Below are 21,071 nucleotides of genomic sequence, written 5' to 3'. Positions count from 1 at the left end.
TTTTAGATGAATTCCCTAAGTCATCACATCACCATATGGGGAAGAACCTCTGCTCTTTGCTTATCCTATGATGCTAATTGGACAAATGAAGTATGCAAATGATAATTCCATTTGGAGCGAGTTACTTTTTCTATATTCAGGTCACAATAAGTAATTTAGGAAGAGTCTAATTCTCCCTTGCTGTCTCTCAAATATGCAAATGAAATGTAGTGCATTTTCTCCAGTATTTTCTGCAGATGCCAAATCAGCAGCTATTAAGGTTGGATAATTACAGTAATTAATTTCTGAAAGGGAGTGGGGAAAACCTCACAACAACAGATAGAATAGTGAATCAAATGAGAAATGAGACCACACAAGAAAATGCTGAAACAAAACTGCAGGCCTCCACAGGTTTTGGTGTAGGAAATGGAGCAGAGAGTTTCAGTAGATGGCAGTGTTACTAGCAAGATGGAAAGTATGTTTCCTGTCATCTTCCTTTAGATCAGCTTGGTGATTTCTAATACTCCCTACATCCATACCCACTTTACATTATTCACTTGCTCTCTCTCCCCTATGGATGAGAAATCGATGGCTTTCCAAGGTGCACATGTCATCTTGGAGGCCACGACTTAACCTTATGGGTGTTCTCTTCTAGTTTATTTCCAGTGGTGGCCACATTATATTTGTTCTGTGGTTCTTTCGTTCTGGCTGTTCTTTTCCCCTCCAAAATGCTAGCTCTACGAGCCGCTTTTGGAAACAGATATTCCAGTTGTTTTTCTGCTTCTGGCATCATCATCAATATTAGAAATTGGGTGGTGGGATTTTTACTCTGCACAATGCAAAAATGGAGTCCAGCTCAGTTCTCTTGGAGCTGAGTTGGCCCCAGAAAAAAGTAACTAATTGGGAATAAAGATACTTTCCCTTTCTAGCAGGCTTAGCAGCCATGAGGGTCTGTCATAAGAGATGTGGCCGTGGGCTACAGCTCTGACCAGTATTGGAAGGGCTTTCCAGTCCCAAATGCCATTCCACTTCCTTGAGGGCTACGGCTTCTAATCAGGTCTTAACTGAGGGTGTTTGCTGTGCACCAGACAATCACAATGCAGATAGTGGAAAGCCAGGTCTAGTTTAGCAGAGGTTGAAGCCAGACTGTGTAGCTGCCCATGTGATATGTTTGCTTTTGTGAATAATTACAGAACACCTACTATGTGCCTTTGGGCATTCAGAGACAAACATCACAGGACCTGTAATCTGGGTTTGAGGATGGGAGGCAGGGAAGTGTAGAAGACAGTAAAACAACACCCTGATGGCTGTAACAGAGGTTTGCCCACAAGGCCTTGGAACATAGGAGAGGGAAAGACTCAGAGAGGTGGAACACCAGAGCTAGGCTTTAAAGGAAAGGGATGTTTATGACAGATCAGGTAGAAGAGGAAGGAAAGAGAAGCTCAGACACAGAAAGAAGCACAAAGATGCCTATTTGGGGACTCTGAATAGTTAAGGTGGGCTAGAATAGAACACAGGGATGAAAAGGCTAAAATAGAACACATGAATGGAACATATGGATGAGTGGGGCTAGAAAGGTCACTCGAAGCCACATTGTGGAGGACCTTGAATGCTGAGCTAAGAGAATTCAACTTTATTGGGTTGCCATTCATCGACATCACTGTCAATGTCATCATTGTCATTATCACTGTGTTTACTGAACACTTACCATAGAGGGAAGACTTCAGGCTCTGAAAACAGCAGGTTGTGGTCAAGTCTCAGCTGGGTCACCAAACAGTCACAGAGCTATGGGAAAATTATTTAACCTCTTTGATTCTTAACTTCCTTTGTGTAGTGTAGGGATAATGTCATCTTCTTTGAAATATGATTGTGAGGATTACATGGAGCAATGCGTGGTGCTTAGCATGGTGAGCAGAACACGCACAGGGACACAGGAAGGAAGCACTTGCTAAATGGTGCAGCTACTATCATCAGTTGCTAAAAGCTTTACAAGCATTTTACCATTTAATCATCATAATAACTGTGTAAGGTGGATATCAGTAGACCCATTTTGCAGATGAAAATTGAAACTCGCAGGAATTAAGCGACAGAGTCAACATTGCTGCAATAGTGAGTGTACATGCCTGATCTGAGGACTGGACCTCCTGCCGCCCACCAAGTTGCCTTTCTCATAGGGAAGTGGGAGGTTACAGAAAGGCAATGGCACAGTCAGGCCAGGACATTAGAGAGACTATTGTCATCCTCAGTCTGCATCTCGAGTCATTTTTGGGTGAATTCCAGAGATCTAAAGGCTGCAGTGAAGACACTGCTACCATGGAAGCCTCCAGAACAGCCTGGCAAGACACAGAGAAGACTGGGTTCAGGGCTGCATGTGTCTATCAACTCATTTATGCCTAAATTTAGAAAGGGTGCCATTTTCTGGAGTTAGTCTGTATTTCAAACACTGAACTAATTGTGTGAGTCTCAAGTAACTAAAATATTGACAGCACTAATAGTCCTGGATAGCATTGCATAAGGGCAGGCTATTTGAAAAGAGCCATTTCCACCAACGAGGAAATTGGTAAAGTAGGACTCTTGCTTTGTTAAATTATAACACATTAGATATTCCAAATACATTCAAAATCTGTTTCCTATGCTCTTTCCCACTGAGCCCCTTACACAAAGTATTTCTATTATTCCTCAGTGGAAAATCTCAGGTTCTGGTCAAAATCCAGGTGACTTCTCACGGTAGTCTCTTAAAACGCGCAAATAGGGCCAGGTATGGTGGCTCATGCCTATAATTTCAGCACTTTGGGAGTCCAAGGCAGGAAGATTGTTAGAAGCCAGGAGTTTGAAACCAGCTTAGACAACGTAGCAAACTCCATCTCTACAAAAACTTTTAAAAAACCAGCCAGGCATGGTGGTGTGCCCCAGCTACTTGGAAGGGTGAAACAGGAGGATTGCTTGAGCCCAGGAGGTTGATGCTGCAGTGAGTGAGCCATGATCGTGCCATTGAACTCCAGCCTGGGTGACAGAGTGAGACCTTGTCTCAAAAAAAAACCTAAAAACTAAAAAGTAAACAGACAAAATCTCATATGGAGAAGAAGGGATGAAAAGCAAGCTTCCATGGATGTGGAATGATGGTGTAAGTTAAAGTCAGATGGATTCAGCCCTGGCCTAATTATCAGCTGACCTTGATAATGTTCCTTTTCCATGACATACATAGGCTACCTTGTTTCTCTGTATCTCAATTTCAACTACTCAGATTTGGCCTGGATCACAGAGATCACAGACTCAACATCTTGGCTCCAGAGAGGTAATGAACATGCATAAGTGAAGCCAGGTGAATACAGTAGTCAGTGGTGGAGCTTGTGGCCAAAAGAGAGCACTTGCTCTTCTAAAGATGTCTGCATTTAATTAAGGGGACATGAAACAGAAATAGAAACCCACTCAAATGAAGCCCACCAAATGACACACTTCTCTAGGCCATCAACTTATGACCCTTATGAGATACTAAATTCCAGCTTTTTATAATCAGTGCATGATGCAGTATCAAAATCATGAGCCTTGGAGTAAGGCTTGTGTTGGCATGTCAGAGCTGCCACCCATTAGCTATGTGGCCTGAGGAGATTGACGGAACCCTTTTAAGTCTCAGTCTTCTCATCTGCAAAATGGGTGTGATGATATTTTCCCATTGAGAAAAGTAGAAGAGAGCATAGTTGTAAAGTCCTTAGTACAGTTCCTGCCCTGTGCATGTTTGCATCAGAGGCTGGCTCCCCACGCCCGCTCCCTTCCCTTCTAGCTCTGACAGTCTGTGTTCTGGTTCATTGTATATAAAATTCTGAAATTATTAAGTAGAAGGTAATACATTTTAAGTATATTTCCAACTGACATTATACTATTGATAAATTAATAACAGGAAGTTGATATTGAACAGTATGTTAATATATCTGCTCATGAGTCAGAAGACTCAGTACTTTGGCTGGTTCTGCACTTTATCAGTGATCTAAGAGAAGCTGAGTGTAGCTGGCTTAAGGCAGGGAGGGGCAGTTAGTCATCATATGTTAAAATGGGGAGGAGAAGGGTCCCTATCAGCTTGAGCGAGGGTCAGAATCCATGGGATCAAAATTCAGCAGAGACAATGAGGCCTGTGCCATGTCTGAATGCATGTCTATGCTGGATGGGGAAGGACAGAAGAGTGTAAGTCCTAGCAGTTTTAGAGCAAGGTCAGTAATAGTCCCAAGTGAAATGAGGACATCATATAATGAATTTCACCTTTTGGGGGTGGGTGAGCTTAGCGTCCAGCCAGGTGGGCAGGCTCTGAGCTGGGGCACAGACATGTCCACTTCCAGGACCCCCAGAAAGTCAGGACCAAGCTGGGAGGTCCCGGGCAGGCAGGCTCTCTACAGATGGGGACCTTCTAGAGCAACAAGCCCTTACTTCCATGCTGGGGACCAATTGAGGACTGTTGTACCAGGGCCTGGAGTGGGTGTTAGGATACTGATTTGGATTAGTCTGGGCCTGGGACCAGAGCTTAGAATGGGGACAAAAAATTGGATGGTAGTCCTGTCATCTGGAGCATCTGGTGGAGGCTGCTTCAGAGACTTGGGGGCCTCTCAGATCAGCTGCACCGGAAGTGGTGAATCTCCAGGCAGTTCTCAAGAGCAAGGTCAGTGCTCGGCCTCCAGGCTTCCCAGCCCTCCAGGACTGGCAATCTGAGTAGTTCAGGGCTCCGTGCACAGTGTTTGCCTTGCTCCATGCGCTGGCATGGGGCAGGGTATGGCCAGCAGCACAGTGAGCCCCTTTGCAGGGCACCTGAGGGCCCTAATGTTGCAACTCTGCCTCATGACCCCCCAACCTTTTGAAAGGCTCTGCTTACTCTCACCTGCTCCGCCTTCACATGTGCTGTTTCCTTTCCCTGAAAGCCCATTTTCCTCACCTGCCTAGCTCTCTCTTCATTATCCTTCATTGGCACATCACTCTTTCTGACTATCTGTCAGCCCTCTGGGTTAGGTGCGCCTATTGTGTTTTAGAGTAGCCTGTGCTTACTAGGCGGCTATTCTGTCTAATGTCTAAGGCAGAGATGGGCACTAGGGAAACCAAGGTGAAGAGTCATGGGTCGAGCAGCTGCCCACGGTGTTGTGGGGGTGGGAGAGGAGAAGAGAGAGAGAGAGAGAGAGAGAGAAAGAACCAGCCATAGTGTGGAATTTAACATGATTGAAGTATGGACAGTGCTGGTTGGGAAAGTCAGAAAAAGTTTCTTGGATGAGGGGACACATGAATTGTCTCTTGAGTAATAAGCAGGAGCTCCGCAAAGGGATGGGATTGGAAAGGACATTCCCAGCTCCAGGCATTATTGGAAAAGGGCATGGTGTTTAGCAGAAGCTGAGACTGTCACTACGGCTGCAGTAAAGAGGGGATAAAAGTGGAGGATAGGAAGAGAAATGAGAAAGAGAGAAATATGCTGTAGATGTGAGATCCTGGACTTCTGTTTACAGGACGAATTGCCCATCATCTGCATGTGATTTGGAAAGGAAACAGAAAGTTTGGAGCAGGCACCCACCCACCCACATGGTTACAGATCTGCCTAATTACGTTGAAGAAGCCAGGCCCTTTACATGTGGATTCTGCTGGTTCCATGGGGGTTGGAATCTCTTACACCTAAACCACGATCATAAATTCCCAAGCCTACCAGGCCGTATGGGCACCGTGAAGCAGCATATCAGGCTGAGGGACCATGGCAAAATGGAAAGTTCATGTTCATATAAAGAGAGACATAATTCTAAGTAGGCCATGGCAAAAGCCATAACTTGTCAAGTAAAGCTCATCTGTAGGCCCCATTTATTGCTGGCATTTCATTTACAGTCTTTGATAACTTAAAGAGCTGAAGTCACTTAAAGTCTATCACCTCTCTTCAAAATCATGAAGAAAAGGACGTTTTGACCAAATTGGAACAAATGATTAATCCAAGTTCGAGTAGCTCAGTAAAGTCCCTAGTGCTTTCAGAGTGTCTGGGGCAGCAGGCACTGGGCCTCTCTGGTGGTTTTTATTTCTGTGTGAGGACGACTTGGTTCATATGCAGAAGACGCACATATCTTGGAATGCTGAACCCAACACCCATGCCTCTTTAGGGGACCCATTGCTCCAGGACCCAGCCCTCACTGGGCTTTGGGGACCATATTAATCTGGACCAAGAGAGAAAGTGGGGAACAGAGAGAGGGCGATACATAAGAATGAACATCCACAGCTGGACAGCGTGGACTTAAAGGCTAGACTGTTAAGTGGAGAATGCAGAAAATTCCTTAAGGCTGCCCCGCAAATCACTCTGTGCTAATTTGCCTTGCGGGCCCAGCCCGCTGGCCAACCTGGTGACCCTGTGCTCTTACCACTGAGTCCTAATTGCACCTCCATCCCGTCTCCTGCGTTGGAAGTAATATGCGTTAGGAAAATCAATCCATTTGTAGGGGGAGAAACCACACTGGTTTCCTGCTACTGCTCATATTTTCACTAAAACCCCATTTTACTGGAACCAACATTGAAAAAAACAGCACATTTTATTCAAAACAAAGCAATATTGGTATTGACAGAGCTGCAGTGATAATGAGGACGATCAATTTTCTCTCCTCCATTATGGGGTATTGAGCAATTTTGGAGTAAACTTGTGGCATCACTAGACAAAATCAGCATTTCTCCCTTTTGAAAACTTTCTGTTTTTCTTTTTTGCATATTTAGATTTTAAGTATTCCTGCTATGGTGGGGGGAAAGAAGCAAAACCAAAACAAACCAAAACAAACCCAGAAGTCCCCAATGCAATAAGTGAAGTACTGGTAATAAAAACTGGAGATGGTAGACATTTCTTTGTACTTCTTTTGAATAATACATTGTGATGTTATTTTTGCCTTTTGGTTCATGTAGACTGCATCCCAACTCTCACCCTAAATTGAAATAATGCAGTTACCAAATAAAATAATCCAAGTTTTGGGAGATGAGATATTCAAGGCAAGAGGGTGGATGTTACTTTTCTGTTTTGAGAAGAGAAGCAGGGGCTGGGCTTGGGTGGACGAAGGAAGAGAGAGTTGGAGCCCCGGAAAAAAGGCCTGGGGAAGGGAGTCAAGGACTTTGGGTGGATTTCCACGGGGAAGAGTGAAAGTGATGGAATAGTTCAGAGCGAATTAGCTTTGGCATTTCTGCTTTCAGTTTCTGATCCTTGTTGGGCTACACATGTCCATCTGCCAGTTCAGGCTGGCTGTGCAGATGCCACATTCTGGGGAAGGGGACCTGTCTTTCAGGCAAGATCTCTCCTCCACATCAGTGACATCATGTGCTCAGGCAAACAGCAATACTGGCAAATGGTCACATTTCAGCATGGCAAAAGGCAGCCTGGGAAGGAAGTCCCCCTGGAAAGTTAATCTAATGTAGTTTTATCCCCCTTCCCTCAATGCTCACCTTTTAAACCAGAAATGTTATTGAAGATATCTTAGAGATGGGGATTTCTCTGAATGCCATCAGTGTGAAGCAAGAGCTACAGGGCCCATGTGTTTGGAAGGTAGGTGGGAGGCTGTGACAGGGGCCTGGGTGAGCCATCCAATTTTTAAAACAGTCTAGAAATTGTTGATGAACAGTGTAAATATCTTTCTTCATACATTTTAATCCTTGAAACATATGTGCTATAAAACTGTGTTAGCTACATATGGAAGAACACTATCTTATTTATTTCTGTCACTTAGTGCTAGCAACGTACTCTTGACCATTTTTGGCCAGGGAACCCCTCGAATGACTGCCGGCGTGGAGGGCAGATGGTGGAATGAGGTGACTCTGAGCAAGAGGTTCGGGGTCAGTCAGGTTCTAGCCTTATCATGTGCTCTTGGCAATTTCCTTCTCTGGGCTCAGCTTCCCCATCTGTAAAATGGGTATGATAACAGTGCCTCCCTCACAGGCTTCTCACAGTGATTGCATAATCCATACATGTCAAAATGCTTAGAAAAGGGCCTGCCGCAGCCTAAATACCCAGGAGATATTCTCATCCCAGGATAAAATTTGGCCCTCACAGTAGATGCCAGGCCTTGAGTCTCTTCTAACTTCAAGAGCCTTGTGAAATGTGTGAGAGGCTGCAGGGACCACCCCACCCACTGTTCTCAGATGTAAATTCTCTGCTGGAGCACGTCTCACACTGTGCTGGGACAATGTGTCTGCCCACCTGTCTCACCTTTAATCTGTGAATCCCTTGAAAGCAGGGTCAGTGTCTTATTCATCTTTAAATGCCTAGAGCTTTACCCAGAAGATGATGTTGAGAGCCACTTCATTCTTGTTTGAGAAAGAATAGGAACAGAGGAAGCAGGGAGGACTCCAAGAAAGCTCTTACTGGGTGGTGTAACAGGTGGTCTGCGATGTGAAGAGACCAGACCCTAGTCCTCTTTAGAGAGAGATTATTCAGGTAGTGCATTCACAGCTTCTCCTGGCTTCACTTTGGTGGTCTAGACCTCATTTACATGGCCATTGATCTCCTTTCTTGAAACTACAAACTGTGGCAAAGGTATAAAACATGGAAAGAATGCTGGTGCCTCAAGTCGGGTTCCCTGGGAGTGGAGCCTGAGACAGGGCTCCAGGTATGTGGGATTTGTAGAGGGAAGGACTCAGGAGAGAAGGAGAGTGAGGGAAGCCGGGCAGGGAAGCAGCTGAAGGAGGATGCGCTCACAGCGAAGTCTTGTCTCAGCCGGAGCCCCTGGGATTCTGAGGCATGAATTGCACAACACAGTCCCAAGGGCACTGGCCTCATTGGCTCCAGCCTGGAGTATGTGTGTGTGCACACAGGCATGTATGGTGCGTGTGCATGTGTGTATGGATGCATGTGTGTGTGTATTTAGGTAGGGGGCATGTAAGTGTGTGTGTGTATGTGTATTTGGGTGGGTAGGGCTCCAGGGCCCCTGGGCAGGGCAGCTCTTACCTAGTGGAGGGCAGTTCTGCAGAGAAGGGGAAGCTGTGACAGGTATACCTCTCATCTGGAGAAGGAGATCTGCATGGAGCACCATAGTATCCACTGGGACAAGGAAAATTCCATTAAGATCTAACCTGTATCCCTCTCACTTGATACAACATCTTATCCAGCAACAAAAGAGAAAGTGGACAGTCCTAAGAGTTTTTGTAAAGGAACATCCCACCCAGTCCAAACCCTTTATCCAGCCTGGGAAGGATAATTCCAAAGATTTATCTTTATACAATGAAAGAATGATTGTAAAAGCAATGTGTGTGGTATTGGGATCAAATATTTACTGAGCCCGGTCTATGCACTCTTTTCTATGTGCTTCAAAGGATGTAAGCAGAGGGAAGTAGCTGGAAACCTAGTTCAGGGTAAGATAAGAGCACAGCTGTTCATGTGGCAGCATGTGCTTAGGACTGAGAGACAGGCACAGGATGATGGGAGGGTGGGCGGAGGGACATGGCACCCAGGGGATGAGAGTGGCTTCAGTAAACACCTCTCCCCAGAGACTTTAGTTGGCCTGCAGACTTTGAGTGTGGTTTGAGATGTCTGTGGTGGGGCCTGTGTCTGTCAAGGCAGAGTGTGTATGTTTGGTAAGTGGTACTTCTTTTAGGCTTGTACTCCCAGGCAGATTCCACCTTTTACTCCGGGGGTGCAAACTCCAACACAGGAACTGTTAGGGGAGTAAAGCCAGCTGGGGGGATGTTGGACCCCTGGAGGGCACAGCTCCCACCCAGCACCTGCCACCTTCCCCCCGCGGAGGTGCAAGCCAGCATGGCCAGATCCTCCCATCTTTTGAGAGGGGCCACAAGTCTGGATTTTTATGTGACGTCTTCAGACTTTTCAATGCTAGCAGTTAATTCAGAAACTGCTGAAATATTGTGTGGGCCAAACACAGCACGTCTAAGGGGCAGACGCAGCTTCCTGCCTGCTGGCATGTGGCCTCCGTCTTAAGCCATTGACCTCTCCCCACACTGACCTGGGCAGCTTGTGTCCTGCCAGAGGCTGCCTCCCACAGACTTGCCCCTGCAGGTGAGGAGGGCACTGGAAGAACCCTGAGACAGGCGTGGGTGTAGTGGGGATGGGGCATGGTGGGCGCAGTCTCCTTGTTCCATAACTCACCCCAGGCCAAGTTGGAGCCTATCAAAGCTGTCCACAAGGTATTCTGCCCTGGAGGGCTCACAGCTTGCTTTGGTCACCTCTTAGCTTTCCGAGGAGATCCAGTGCTCCCTAGCCAGTCACATCCAGTCCCTGGTGAAGTCGGAGAAGAACCGCCAGGTCATGTGCGAGGCAGGCATGCTCGGGACCCTCATGGCCTCCTGCCACAGAGCCCTGGCCACCAGCGGCAGCCCCCTCCACTCACGCCTCATCAGAATCTTTGAGAAGCTCGCTTCCCAGGCCATTGAACCGGATGTGCTAAGGTACCACATGCTGCATATTCAATGCCGCCAAGCTGGGCAGCCATGTCCTTTGCAGGGCAGGGGTTGCACAATGGGCAGTGGAGAGACTGCAGGGACAGATGCAGGGCATGGCTCTGTCCCGGCATTCAAGGCTGGAAGTCCATGGCTGAGCCTTGGGTCTGTGCCAGGCAGTGTGCAGGTGCCCACAAAGCAGACATAGCCCCCTCTCATGGAGCACGTGGGGGCTGGAGGGGGCTCTGAGGAAGTGGAGCTGCATTCTGAGGCCTGTGGAGTTCACTAGACAAAGACAGGAGGGAACTGGGCCTGGAAGGCTCTGCCGGGTGGGGTGGGGCTGGGAGGGCCTGACTGTGTGCTGTAGGGAGTTGGGCAGTAAGTATGTAGGGACTGCAGACATGGAGGGGAATGGGGCAGAACCCACCTGGATCCTGCAGGAGGCTTTCCTGCTGTCAGCTTCTGCATGAAGCCACATTCCTGGAGAGCCACAGCAGGGAGAGAAAGTGCAAAGGTGCACAGGGTAGGAGGCAGGGAGCAGACCTGGAAGACAAGAGAGCAGAGGGAAGGGAAGCTACTGGGGAGGGCAGGACTCTCCTATGCCACCTGGAGTGCTGAGGGGCATGCACAGGGCGGGGGGCCCTGCTGCTTATACACAGGAGCAAGTGTAGAGGGCGCACAGACACCCTTTCCAGCCAGCAGACATGGGACCCAGGGGCGGGCACAACGGCTGCCAGAGGAGGCTGCTGGTTATAGGGCTGCATGGGAAATTACATTAGAAACTTAGAAACAATTGTGACAAGTTTACTTTGTGACATTATTTTTTGTTATGACATCCATCTTGAGGCTCCTAAACTTACCAGCTCTCTGGTCTGGTCTGGCTGGCAGGGCAGAGACACCCTGTCTCCACACTGCTTTCAGAAAGGGTGTTCCAGTGGGGCTGGGAGGTCAGGGAGCTCTGGGCATCTAGGACAGTGGTCAGGACAAAGTTGGAGAACACTGTTACTGGTAAAATGTCTTCATTTGGTCCTCTTGTATGTTATGTTCAGACAGTTTCTAGGTCTTGGAATTCCCTCACCTCTGTCGGCCACAATGAAATTTCTTGATTCATCTCATGCACACAGAGGCAGCCCTGGGTGCTCAGGTGAGGACTGCGGCAAGAACAGGGCAGGTTAATGGGAATTAAAAGATGATAGGCATTCCTGCTGAGGGATCCTTTACAACAGGTGGGAAAGCAAACATGTTTAAACATGGTTTTGTCTGCTGCTCAATGGAGCAACTGAGGAAAAAGCAAAGAAATTTCTGGTTTTTGGAGAAAGACCATATGCAGATGGAGAAAGATGACCCCCCACCCACACATATAAGACAGATGATCCATTTGGGTTCCAGATCATGGAAGCAGAGACAGAGTTTCCTTCATGACACAGCAGTACCTGGCACTGCACTAGACAGAGGTATGCAGGGAAGCCTTCTGTACAGCTCACAGCTCAAGGGCATGTCAGAGCCTTGGAGGCCCAAGATGCAGGTGGTACCCTTGTGTCAGGTCTAGTACCTGGGGAATGTTGGCCAGGGGACCAGCTTAGAGAAAAGAAAGTTGTGGACACCTTGAACATAAGATCACATAAGACCTTAAGGAAACAGGCAGGCCCAGTGGAGAAGCAAGAGTGCAAGATCAGGCTTGGGGCTGACAGCTGCGGTGGGAGCCTGGAGCTTTCAAGGAGAGGCTGCTGTGAAGGAAAGTGTGGGCTTGCTGAGCAGACACAAAGCTCCAGTGAGTAACTCCAGTGGGGCAAGCCAGAGACAGAGATGGCAGCAGTAGAATGTGCTATGTTGGAAAAGGGATCTGTGCTGGAATGAAAGAAAAGTTTCTAGAAGGAGCAGGTTAGCAACACAGTTCCTTGTTATCAGACTCAGCAGGGGGCCCGGGCTGGGGGCCAGGGAGCTGCCCTTGCTGGTGCTTAGGAGGTACCTGGTGACTGTACAGAACTCTCTTTCTGGGCTGTGGCAGATACTTTGGGGTTATTGTCAGAAGCGGGACAGAAATGCTTTGAGCAGAGACACATCTCTTCTCTTGCTTGCTGCCCTAGGGTCACAGACTGCACAGGGCTCGGCTGAGGGGCCCTGGCCAGCTGCCCCAGATACTGGCCCGCACCCTGGAGTCACACAGGCCCCGCAGCCCTTGGGGGAATTCCAGGATTCAACTACTGCCCTTCAGACAGCGCTGAGCCTCATCTCCATGACCTCCCCACGCAACCTGCAGCCTCAGAGGGCAGCCCTGGCCCCATCGTTTGTGGAATTTGACATGTCCGTGGAAGGTTATGGGTATGACAGGCTTTCACATGTTTAAAATGCACTTTATTAATTTTGCAGTGCCTCTGATGAATTATAATATTGACTGCAAACTTGTAGTTCCCATTGAATTTCACCACTCATCAGAGGAAAATATCTGGGTCATGGACACCCACCTACTCAGTGGCCTCCCAGAGGCTGTGTCCCCAGCTATGGAGGGCCAAGACCCTCTTTCCCCTGGTGTGGCTGCATTCTGGAACACCCTCCCATCCTGCTTCCAGTGCAATTCCTTCCCTTAGGCATCCTACCAGCACCAGCTGCAGTCGGTCCTTGGGACCTTATGGTCTAAGGAGGGTTACAGTGTCGGCAGGAGGGTAGAGCGGGAAGATGTCATGGCCCAGACTAGCTGTGTCAGTGCAAGAGGTTGGCTTGCAGTCCAGTGATCTGAGACAATTTTCTGTTTCCAGCTGTTTGTTTATTCCGACCCTGTCTACAGTTATGGGAACCAGCACTGAGTACTCTGTCTCTGGAGGAATTGGGACAGGTAGGTGTTTTTCCCAGGTGGTTTAGCTCTCCATCCCTTCCCATGTATGGGTCTTCAGATAGCCTTGATTGCAGATTTTTACTTGGTGTTTCAATAAAGTGTGTGCTTTGCTGGACATGGTGGCTCACACCTGTAATATCTGCAATTTGGGAGGCCAAGACAGGAGGATTGTTTGAGGCCAGGAGTTTCAGGCTGCAGTGAACTATGATTGAACCACTGCACTCCAACCTGGGCTACAGTGTAAGACCCAGTTTCAAAAATAGGAAAGCAAACATGAGTCTTGCCTTTGGTCTTGAGTATCTGCAGATTAGTTGTTCTTCAACTTTGCTCCTCTTTTAGAGCAAGGTGTTCTGTTCATTGTGCATCCCAAGGGTCCAGCACATAGCTAGGGACTCAACTGACAATGAAAAATTGGCTCATTTTGCTGATGACTGATGTAGGCTGAGATGGACACATTACTGGCCTTAGATCTCTCTCTAGAGAGAAATATGAGTTGGGCTGATGGCCGTTGAGAACATACCAATCTTTGGCAAGTGGCTCCTGTGCACAGCACTGCACTCAGCTGAAAACACACTGGGTGGGACAATGCAAGTGCCTGATGCTGCCTGAGCCACACATTCTGTTAGGAGAATTGGGTTTGGGGTTTCTATGGGATCATGGGTGCTGGGGAGCCATTGCCTTCATGACGTTTTTCTATGCGAGTTGGCACCAAGTCTGAGGACACAGCAGCTGATCCTGCCTGTTCTGTGAGGACAATGGACCTGTCTGTATCGCCAACCCTGTTATGTGATGGGAGGGCACATGGCATTTCTAGACTGGTGCCCTTTCCTATCCAAGTTTCAGCTGAGCTAGGCCAAGGTCCTCTGCCCCACAGAGCACACTGCCTGACTATAGATCAGCTGACCAGGAGCCCACATGTGATGGACCTCAGGGAGATCGAGGTCTTCTCTCCTCCCTTGGCAAGGCAGCATGCCATAATGGGGAGGAGACAACTGGTCATTAGGCAAGGCACCCAGTAGGTGCTGCACCCGGGCTAAACCAGCACCACAGTGAATCTGAACATGCTTGCTCGGCAGGGCAGAACAAAGCCTGAGGGCATGCCTGTGTTCCCACCCAGGTGCTGCCAGACCATTCCCTCCTCCCGGAGGTCTGACCTTCTCCTGCTGGTTCCTGATCAGCCGGCATGGAGCTGCCACTGAGGGCCACCCACTGCGCTTCCTGACGTTGGTGCGCCACCTGGCCAGGACTGAGCAGCCCTTTGTTTGCTTCTCCGTCAGCCTCTGCCCAGACGACCTCTCCTTGGTTGTTTCTACAGAAGAGAAGGAGTTTCAGCCTCTGGGTAAGGTGCTGGCATCCAAAGCCAGTTTCATCCACGTGTGGGGGAAATGTGGCTAAGTCAGAAGCTCTCAACACAGGTGTGGTTAGAAACCTGCTGACCCTCTGTTTCTCCTTATCCTTTGAAATTGCTCCCTTGGGTTCCACACCTGGTGAAAGGTCTACAATATTTGTTGTGGTTCACTGTGGCCTGGGCTCTAGGCTTGTAAGTGTCAGGCAGATGAGGCCCCAGCCCTTGGCACAGCTTCAGAGATGATGCTCAGTGGCTTTCCAGAAACTTCGCCCTGGCCAAACAGTCACAGTGGGACCCAGGGCTTTGCCTCACTGGGACACAGGCTGCATCCTCTCCTGAGTGAGGTTTGTGAAGAACACACACAATTTAGCTGGAGCCGAAGCAGCTACAGACATATAGACACTCCCACATATGCTCAACCCCAAACCCAGAAGGCTGGCCCATGCTTGGCATGGCGCCCAAGGCCACCCCTCCTTTGGCAGTGCTTGAGGCCAGCCCTGGCTCTGCCCTTTGGAGCCCAGCATTGTTCTCCAGGCTCATTTGCCTGAGATGGTCAAGTCCAGTGGATTCTGGCCACTTGTTCTTCTCCTGTGTCCTGAGAGTGTCACTGTTTCATAGGGAAAAACACTGGGAGGCCCTATGAAACAGTGGGAGCGGCTGACACCTTTGTACACAGCACAACTGCCTATCCAACTCTCTGGGACTCGGCCTGCAATGGAGTCTCTGTGGAGGTAGTCTACCTTGGGGTAGACCTGAAGCCTGGTTTCTGGGTTTGAATCCTGGCTGCAAGACCTTGGGCAAGTCACCCAACCTCTCTGTGCCTCAGGATGGTAAATTGGGCATGTGTGAGCGCCTACCTCACAGGGCTGTGAACATGACATGAGTTGATATTCGTAACATGCTTAAAACTGGCACAAAGGAAGAGCTCAAAGAATGACTGCTGCTATTGATGCTGCTGTTGTCATTTTTCATGAGAGGAGGTGCTAGGGCTCCATGGTACAAGGCCCACAGTGGTTGACGTCCCCCTACGCCCTCCCCATTATCCTGGATTCCTGCAGCGTAGCACCACACGTGAGACTCAGTTCATGCTGTCTTCCAGATGTCATGGAACCTGAGGATGACTCCGAGCCTTCTGCAGGATGCCAGCTTCAGGTCAGGTGTGGCCAGCTCCTGGCTTGTGGTCAGTGGCATCACTTGGTTGTCGTTGTCACTAAGGAAATGAAAAGGCATTGTACAGTTTCCACCTGTCTGGATGGACAGGTCATTGGCTCCGCCAAGGTGAGATGGCTCCTCCAAGCGGCACTTGCCCCACAACCATACCTCCTGCTACTACCCTGAAGTGGCTTCTGTTTCATTCTATGTTTTTGTTGTTTTTTGTTTGTTTGTTTATTACTGGTAGGGTTAGTATCTAATGAAATCTGCCTTACTGTTCAGGAAACTTGGCTGAGCTCAGACATGAAAAGGACATCTTTAGAAAATGCACTGAAGGTCACACAACCAGGGCAGAAGGGAAGATGTGCATCCAGATCTCTAAGAATAGTCATGTTCATGAAAATAGAAAACTCCAGAATGAACAAAGCAAAGCTTCTCATTTTGAGGGGCAAACTCCTCAGGGAGGTCTGGGCAGGGCCTAAGGTATGACTTTTCCAAGAAGCTCCCAGGTGAGGCCAACGCAGCTCATCTTTGCACCACACGGAAGAGCAGGGCACTAGAGTGTGCAGACACCAACACGTGTTGTCAGATTTAGAGCAAGAACCATGAGGAAGGTAATGGAATGCAAATGTATAGCTGGAGGAAGCATCTCATGGCTGTCATTTAGAGACACCCCAGGTACAAGAGAAAGCTGGGAAAAGGTGGAGCTGGCAGGAGCCAGCAGCCATTGTCAGAGAAGAGAGGGCCCGGAAGACCACAGAAGGAAGGTACGGCTGGATTTTCACACAAGTTCCAGGGAGAGCATCCCAACCTGGCTGCATTTTAGAATTACCTGCAAAGGCTTTTTAAAGTTCTCTTGCACAGGCTGCACCCAGAATAATTACATCAGAATCTCCCTGGGTCAGGTAATTTGACAATTTACTAATGTTTGTAAAATTTTCTAGGTGATTCTAATATGCAGCCAGAATGGAGAACCTTACATACACAGGGTTGCTGGATTTCCCCCTAAATGCCATAGTGTTCCTCCTCTGACCTTGCCCAGTTGTGACCACCAGTGACATCTCCAGACATTGCTGAATATCCCCTGGGGGTCAAAGTTGTTCCAGGTTAAGACTCATTAGATGAGAACAAATTCTTAGTCCCAAATTCTGTGGGACACATATAGGTGAATTTGATACCATCTGCTGGTAAAGTCCTGTTATCAAAAAAAGACAGTGATGACCAAACATATACATATACATATATATATATATATGTTTTTTTGAGATGGAATTTCTCTCTTGTCACCCAGGCTGGAGTGCAATGGTGCAGCTCTCTGCAACCTCTGCCTCCAGGGTTCAAGCGATTCTCCTTTCTCAACCTCCTGACTAGGTGGGATTACAAGCGCCCGCCACCATGCCCACTAATTTTTGTATTTTTAGTAGAGACGGGGTTTCACCAGGCTGGCCAGGCTGGTCTCAAACTCCTGATCTCAGGCGATCCGCCTGCCTTGCCCTCCCAAAGTGCTGGGATTACAGGTGTGAGCCACCGCGCCTGGCCGACCAGAAAGATTTTGATAGGGGCATTAAAAAAACAGGTCCTTCAAAACATAGTTAACCTTTTCTCCAATTATTGACAGTATCAGTCCTCCCTCCTTCCCTTTCTCTCTTTCTTCTTTTCCTCATTAAATATTTATTAAGCACCTGTTACATGTTAGCTAATATTTTAGGTGCTGAGAATTGTTTATGCCTATAAACTAAAGACCTGCAGGAACATACATATAGTATAAGGTGCTAAGGATTGTTTTAGGTTCTAAGAATTATTTATGCTTATAAGCCAAAGACCTCCAGGAACATACATACAGTATAAAATAAAAATTAGATTTAAACTGACTATAGCGAGAGATTCCCTATCCCATGGGGTAGTAAGGAGTTAGGAGTGGCTTGTTACAGAAACTAGGTTTATTTTAGGTGATTTTTAAGAGGGCTTAAAGAAGTGGAGGTCTGTCTGTTCTGAATTGGGTGCTGCTGGAAAGAGGAGCAATTTGGTGACTGCGAATGTTAATAACTTTTATCCAGAAGGTAGAGACACGGAACAGGGCTGGACTTGTCATTAGAGAGGAAGCAGAAGTCCCTCACGTTCGTTGGGATGGGATGTGTGGTGTCTTTTGTGGTTGCAATATCTTTGTTTTTATCTGTTTAGGCTCAATTACTGAGTTCACTTGTTCTGTCTTCTTTCACAGAATATGTTGATATTTTGTGAAATACTTCATATACCTTGAGGCATGTCTTATTGATGTTTGTACCTTCCTTGAACTTGGCACAGGGGCTGACACACAGTGAGCATGGAATAAACACTTGATGAACTGAATTGAATGTGCAGCCACAGGAGGAACATAACTGGCTGGTAGTGTGGTTGGGTGAAGTGGTACAGGCATTAACATCCTCCCTGAGGGACCTGCTAAGCCTAGGGCCATCAACAGGGAGGCCAGGAGTGGTGTGTTGCTATATGGAGTGGCCAAAGCCAAGACTGACAGAGAGAACTTTCCAAAATAATCTCAACAAGTTGGGTCAGGACCAGCAAGTGAAACTCAACCGGGATAAACAGAAAGGCCTGTGTTCTGATGCAAGCATCTGTTGGACAAGAGTAAGATGTGAGAACTTCAGCTTAATTTGACTAGTTTAACAGCCCTTCTCAAAATGCTGAGCCTTTGTTTTCATTGCCAAAGGAAACTCAGATAAATTTGGAAAGATATGGAGCATTTTAATAGTTTGAATTGGGCAAAATGATTTGGAAACTTTATGAGACGTTAGACATTTATTAGTCAACCTGAATGGGGCATTGTGCATACACTGGGAATTTGGGAAGAGAGGAGCAAGGTGGGTTGGAGGGGTGAGTGGTGCTTCAGTGTGGGAGAGAGAGGAGGACTCTGTGCCTGCGAGAACAGAGAGAGAAGAGAGCACAGAAAATCATACTCCTGGCAAGCCTTGGTGGTTGAACAATTTGTTTGCTTTTATTTGAAAATCTCACTTAATTGGTAGGGTGAAAAAGAATATTTCTGAAATTATGTAAACTCTCATTTAGAAAAATACAGTCATCCCTCAGTTTCCTCAGGGGATTGGCTCCAGGACCCTTCCTGGATGCCAAACTGCATGGATACCTAGGTCCCTTAAATAAAATGGTGTAGTATTCGCAAATAACAGATGCATACCCTCCTGCATGCTTAACTAAGCTCTAGATGATTTATAATACCTAATACAATGTGAATGCTACATCAATAGTTGTCATACTGTATTTTTTATTGTTATAGCACTATTTTTTATTGTTCTTTTCCTGAATATTTTTGATCCAAAGTTGGTTGAATCCAAGGATATGGAACCCCCAGATATGCAGGGCCAATTGTACATATTTATAAACATATTCTTATATATAGTGATTTTATAGTAATTATAAGAATAATATAAATGCATTTTGAAATAGCTCAAAAATAGAGAAAAGAAGATTAGCTACCCTCCTGCTACTTTATCATATTTTGTAATTTCAGTTTTATCCCTTTAAAAAAATAGTATGGCCTCGAAGTATAGAAAATCTTGTATACTACTTAGTTCATTTAACCTAACACTCAGGCTATATGGTATAGCTTATTGCTCCTAGGCTACAAACCTAGACAGCATGTGGCTGTACTGAATACTGTAGGCAACTGTAACACAGTGGTATTTGCGTATCTAAACACTCTAAACATGGAAAAAGTACAGTAAAATATGATATTATTATCTGATGGACCACCATTGCATATGTGCTCTGACACTGACTTGGAACATTGTAATGTGGCACACAGCAATATATGGAAGTATACTTGGAAATTCATCCAAACTTTTGCCTGTAGCCGCAGTTCATTCTTTTTTATTTCTGAGTAGTATTTCAAGGTATGGATGTGCCATAGTTTGTTTAGTCATTTATCCATTGAAGGACATCTGGGATGTTTCAGGTTTTGGCTATTACAAATAAAGCTTTGTGAGCATTTGTGCACAGGTTTTTGTGTGAATTTAAGTCTTCATTTATCTGGGATGAATTCCAAGAGTTCAATTGCTGGTTTCTATGGTAATTGAATGTTTAGTTTTATAAGAAACTGCCAAACTATTTTGAAAATGATTGTATCATTTGACATTTCCGCTAACAATGGATGAGTGAGGCAGTTTTTCTGCACTTAATGTTGTCACTATTTCTATATTAGCCATTATGATAGTTGTGTAGTAATATCTCACTGTGTTTTTAATTTGTATTTCCTTAACGGCTAATGAGGTTGAACATCTCATCTTTTCATGTGCTTATTTGCCATCTGTATATTCTCCTCAGTGATGTCCATCCATTTTCTAATTGCATTGTTTGCTTTTTTTTTTTTTTTTTTTGAGATGGAGTCTCACTCTGTTGGCAGGCTGGAGTGAAGTGGGGCAATTTCGGCTCACTGCAACCTCTGCCTCCCGTGTTCAAGCGATTCTTCTGCTTCAGAATCCAGAGTAGCTGGGATTACAGGTGCCCACCACCACGCCTAGCTAATTTTTGTATTTTTAGTGGAGATGGGTTTTCACTATGTTGGCCAGGATTGTCTCGATCTCCTGGCCTCGTGATCTGCCCACCTCAGCCTCCCAAAGTGCTGGGATTACAGGCATAAGCCACCACACCCGGTTGCATTGTTTACTTTTTTAAACTGTTGAGTTTATTTATTTATTTATTTATTTTTTGAGACGGTGTCTCGCTCTGTCGCCCAGGCTGGAGTGCAGTGGCGCGATCTCGGCTCACTATAAGCTCCGCCTCCTGGGTTCATGCCATTCTCCTGCCTCAGCCTCCCCAGTAGCTGGGACTACAGGCGCCCGCCACCACTCCCGGCTAATTTTTGTTGTGTTTTTTAGTAGAGACGGGGTTTCACCATGTTAGCCAGGATGGTCTCGGTCTCCTGACCTCCTGATCCGCCTGCCTCGGCCTCCCAAAGTGCTGGGATTACAGGCATGAGCCACTGCGGCTGGCCTTAAACTGTTGAGTTTTAAGGGTTTTAGGGTTTTAAAATATATACATGTATTGTGTGTGTGTCTATATATATACATATATATTCTAGACACTAGTCCTTTGTTAGGTATGTGATTTGTGATAATTCCTCCTAGCCTGTAGCATGTCTTTTAATCCTCATTCACATGGGTAAAGTTTCTGGTTTTGCTGAGTATAATTCATTAGTTTTTCCTTATATGACTCATGCTTTTGGTGTCATTTGAGAATATTTTGCCTAGTCCTAGATCCTGGAGATATTCTCCTATTTTTTTCCCTAAAAATTTTCTAGTTTTACATTTTACACTTGAGTTTGTGATCAATTATGAATTAATTTTTGTATAAGGTGTAAGGTTTAAGTTCATTTCTTTG

At 46.7% G+C, this 21,071-nt stretch overlaps 1 protein-coding gene across 6 annotated transcripts in view; it reads left to right on the top strand.

Annotated features, from left to right (window-relative positions):
• WDFY4 (WDFY family member 4) overlaps positions 1–21,071 on the top strand; it is a 300,852-nt gene that overhangs the window by 76,048 nt on the left and 203,733 nt on the right. For all 6 annotated transcript variants that reach the window (XM_055275366.2, XM_055275372.2, XM_063638069.1 and 3 more), the window contains exons 14-19: positions 10,142–10,356; positions 11,397–11,491; positions 12,435–12,669; positions 13,104–13,180; positions 14,298–14,519; positions 15,628–15,806. In XM_055275366.2, the coding sequence (XP_055131341.1) occupies positions 10,142–10,356; positions 11,397–11,491; positions 12,435–12,669; positions 13,104–13,180; positions 14,298–14,519; positions 15,628–15,806 (1,023 nt within the window). The remainder of the gene's footprint in view (positions 1–10,141; positions 10,357–11,396; positions 11,492–12,434; positions 12,670–13,103; positions 13,181–14,297; positions 14,520–15,627; positions 15,807–21,071) is intronic.

This window comes from Symphalangus syndactylus, chromosome 4 (assembly GCF_028878055.3).
Source record: "Symphalangus syndactylus isolate Jambi chromosome 4, NHGRI_mSymSyn1-v2.1_pri, whole genome shotgun sequence".
NCBI classification, from domain to species: Eukaryota; Metazoa; Chordata; class Mammalia; order Primates; family Hylobatidae; genus Symphalangus; species Symphalangus syndactylus.
This window is presented reverse-complemented; position numbering and strand designations above follow the sequence as displayed.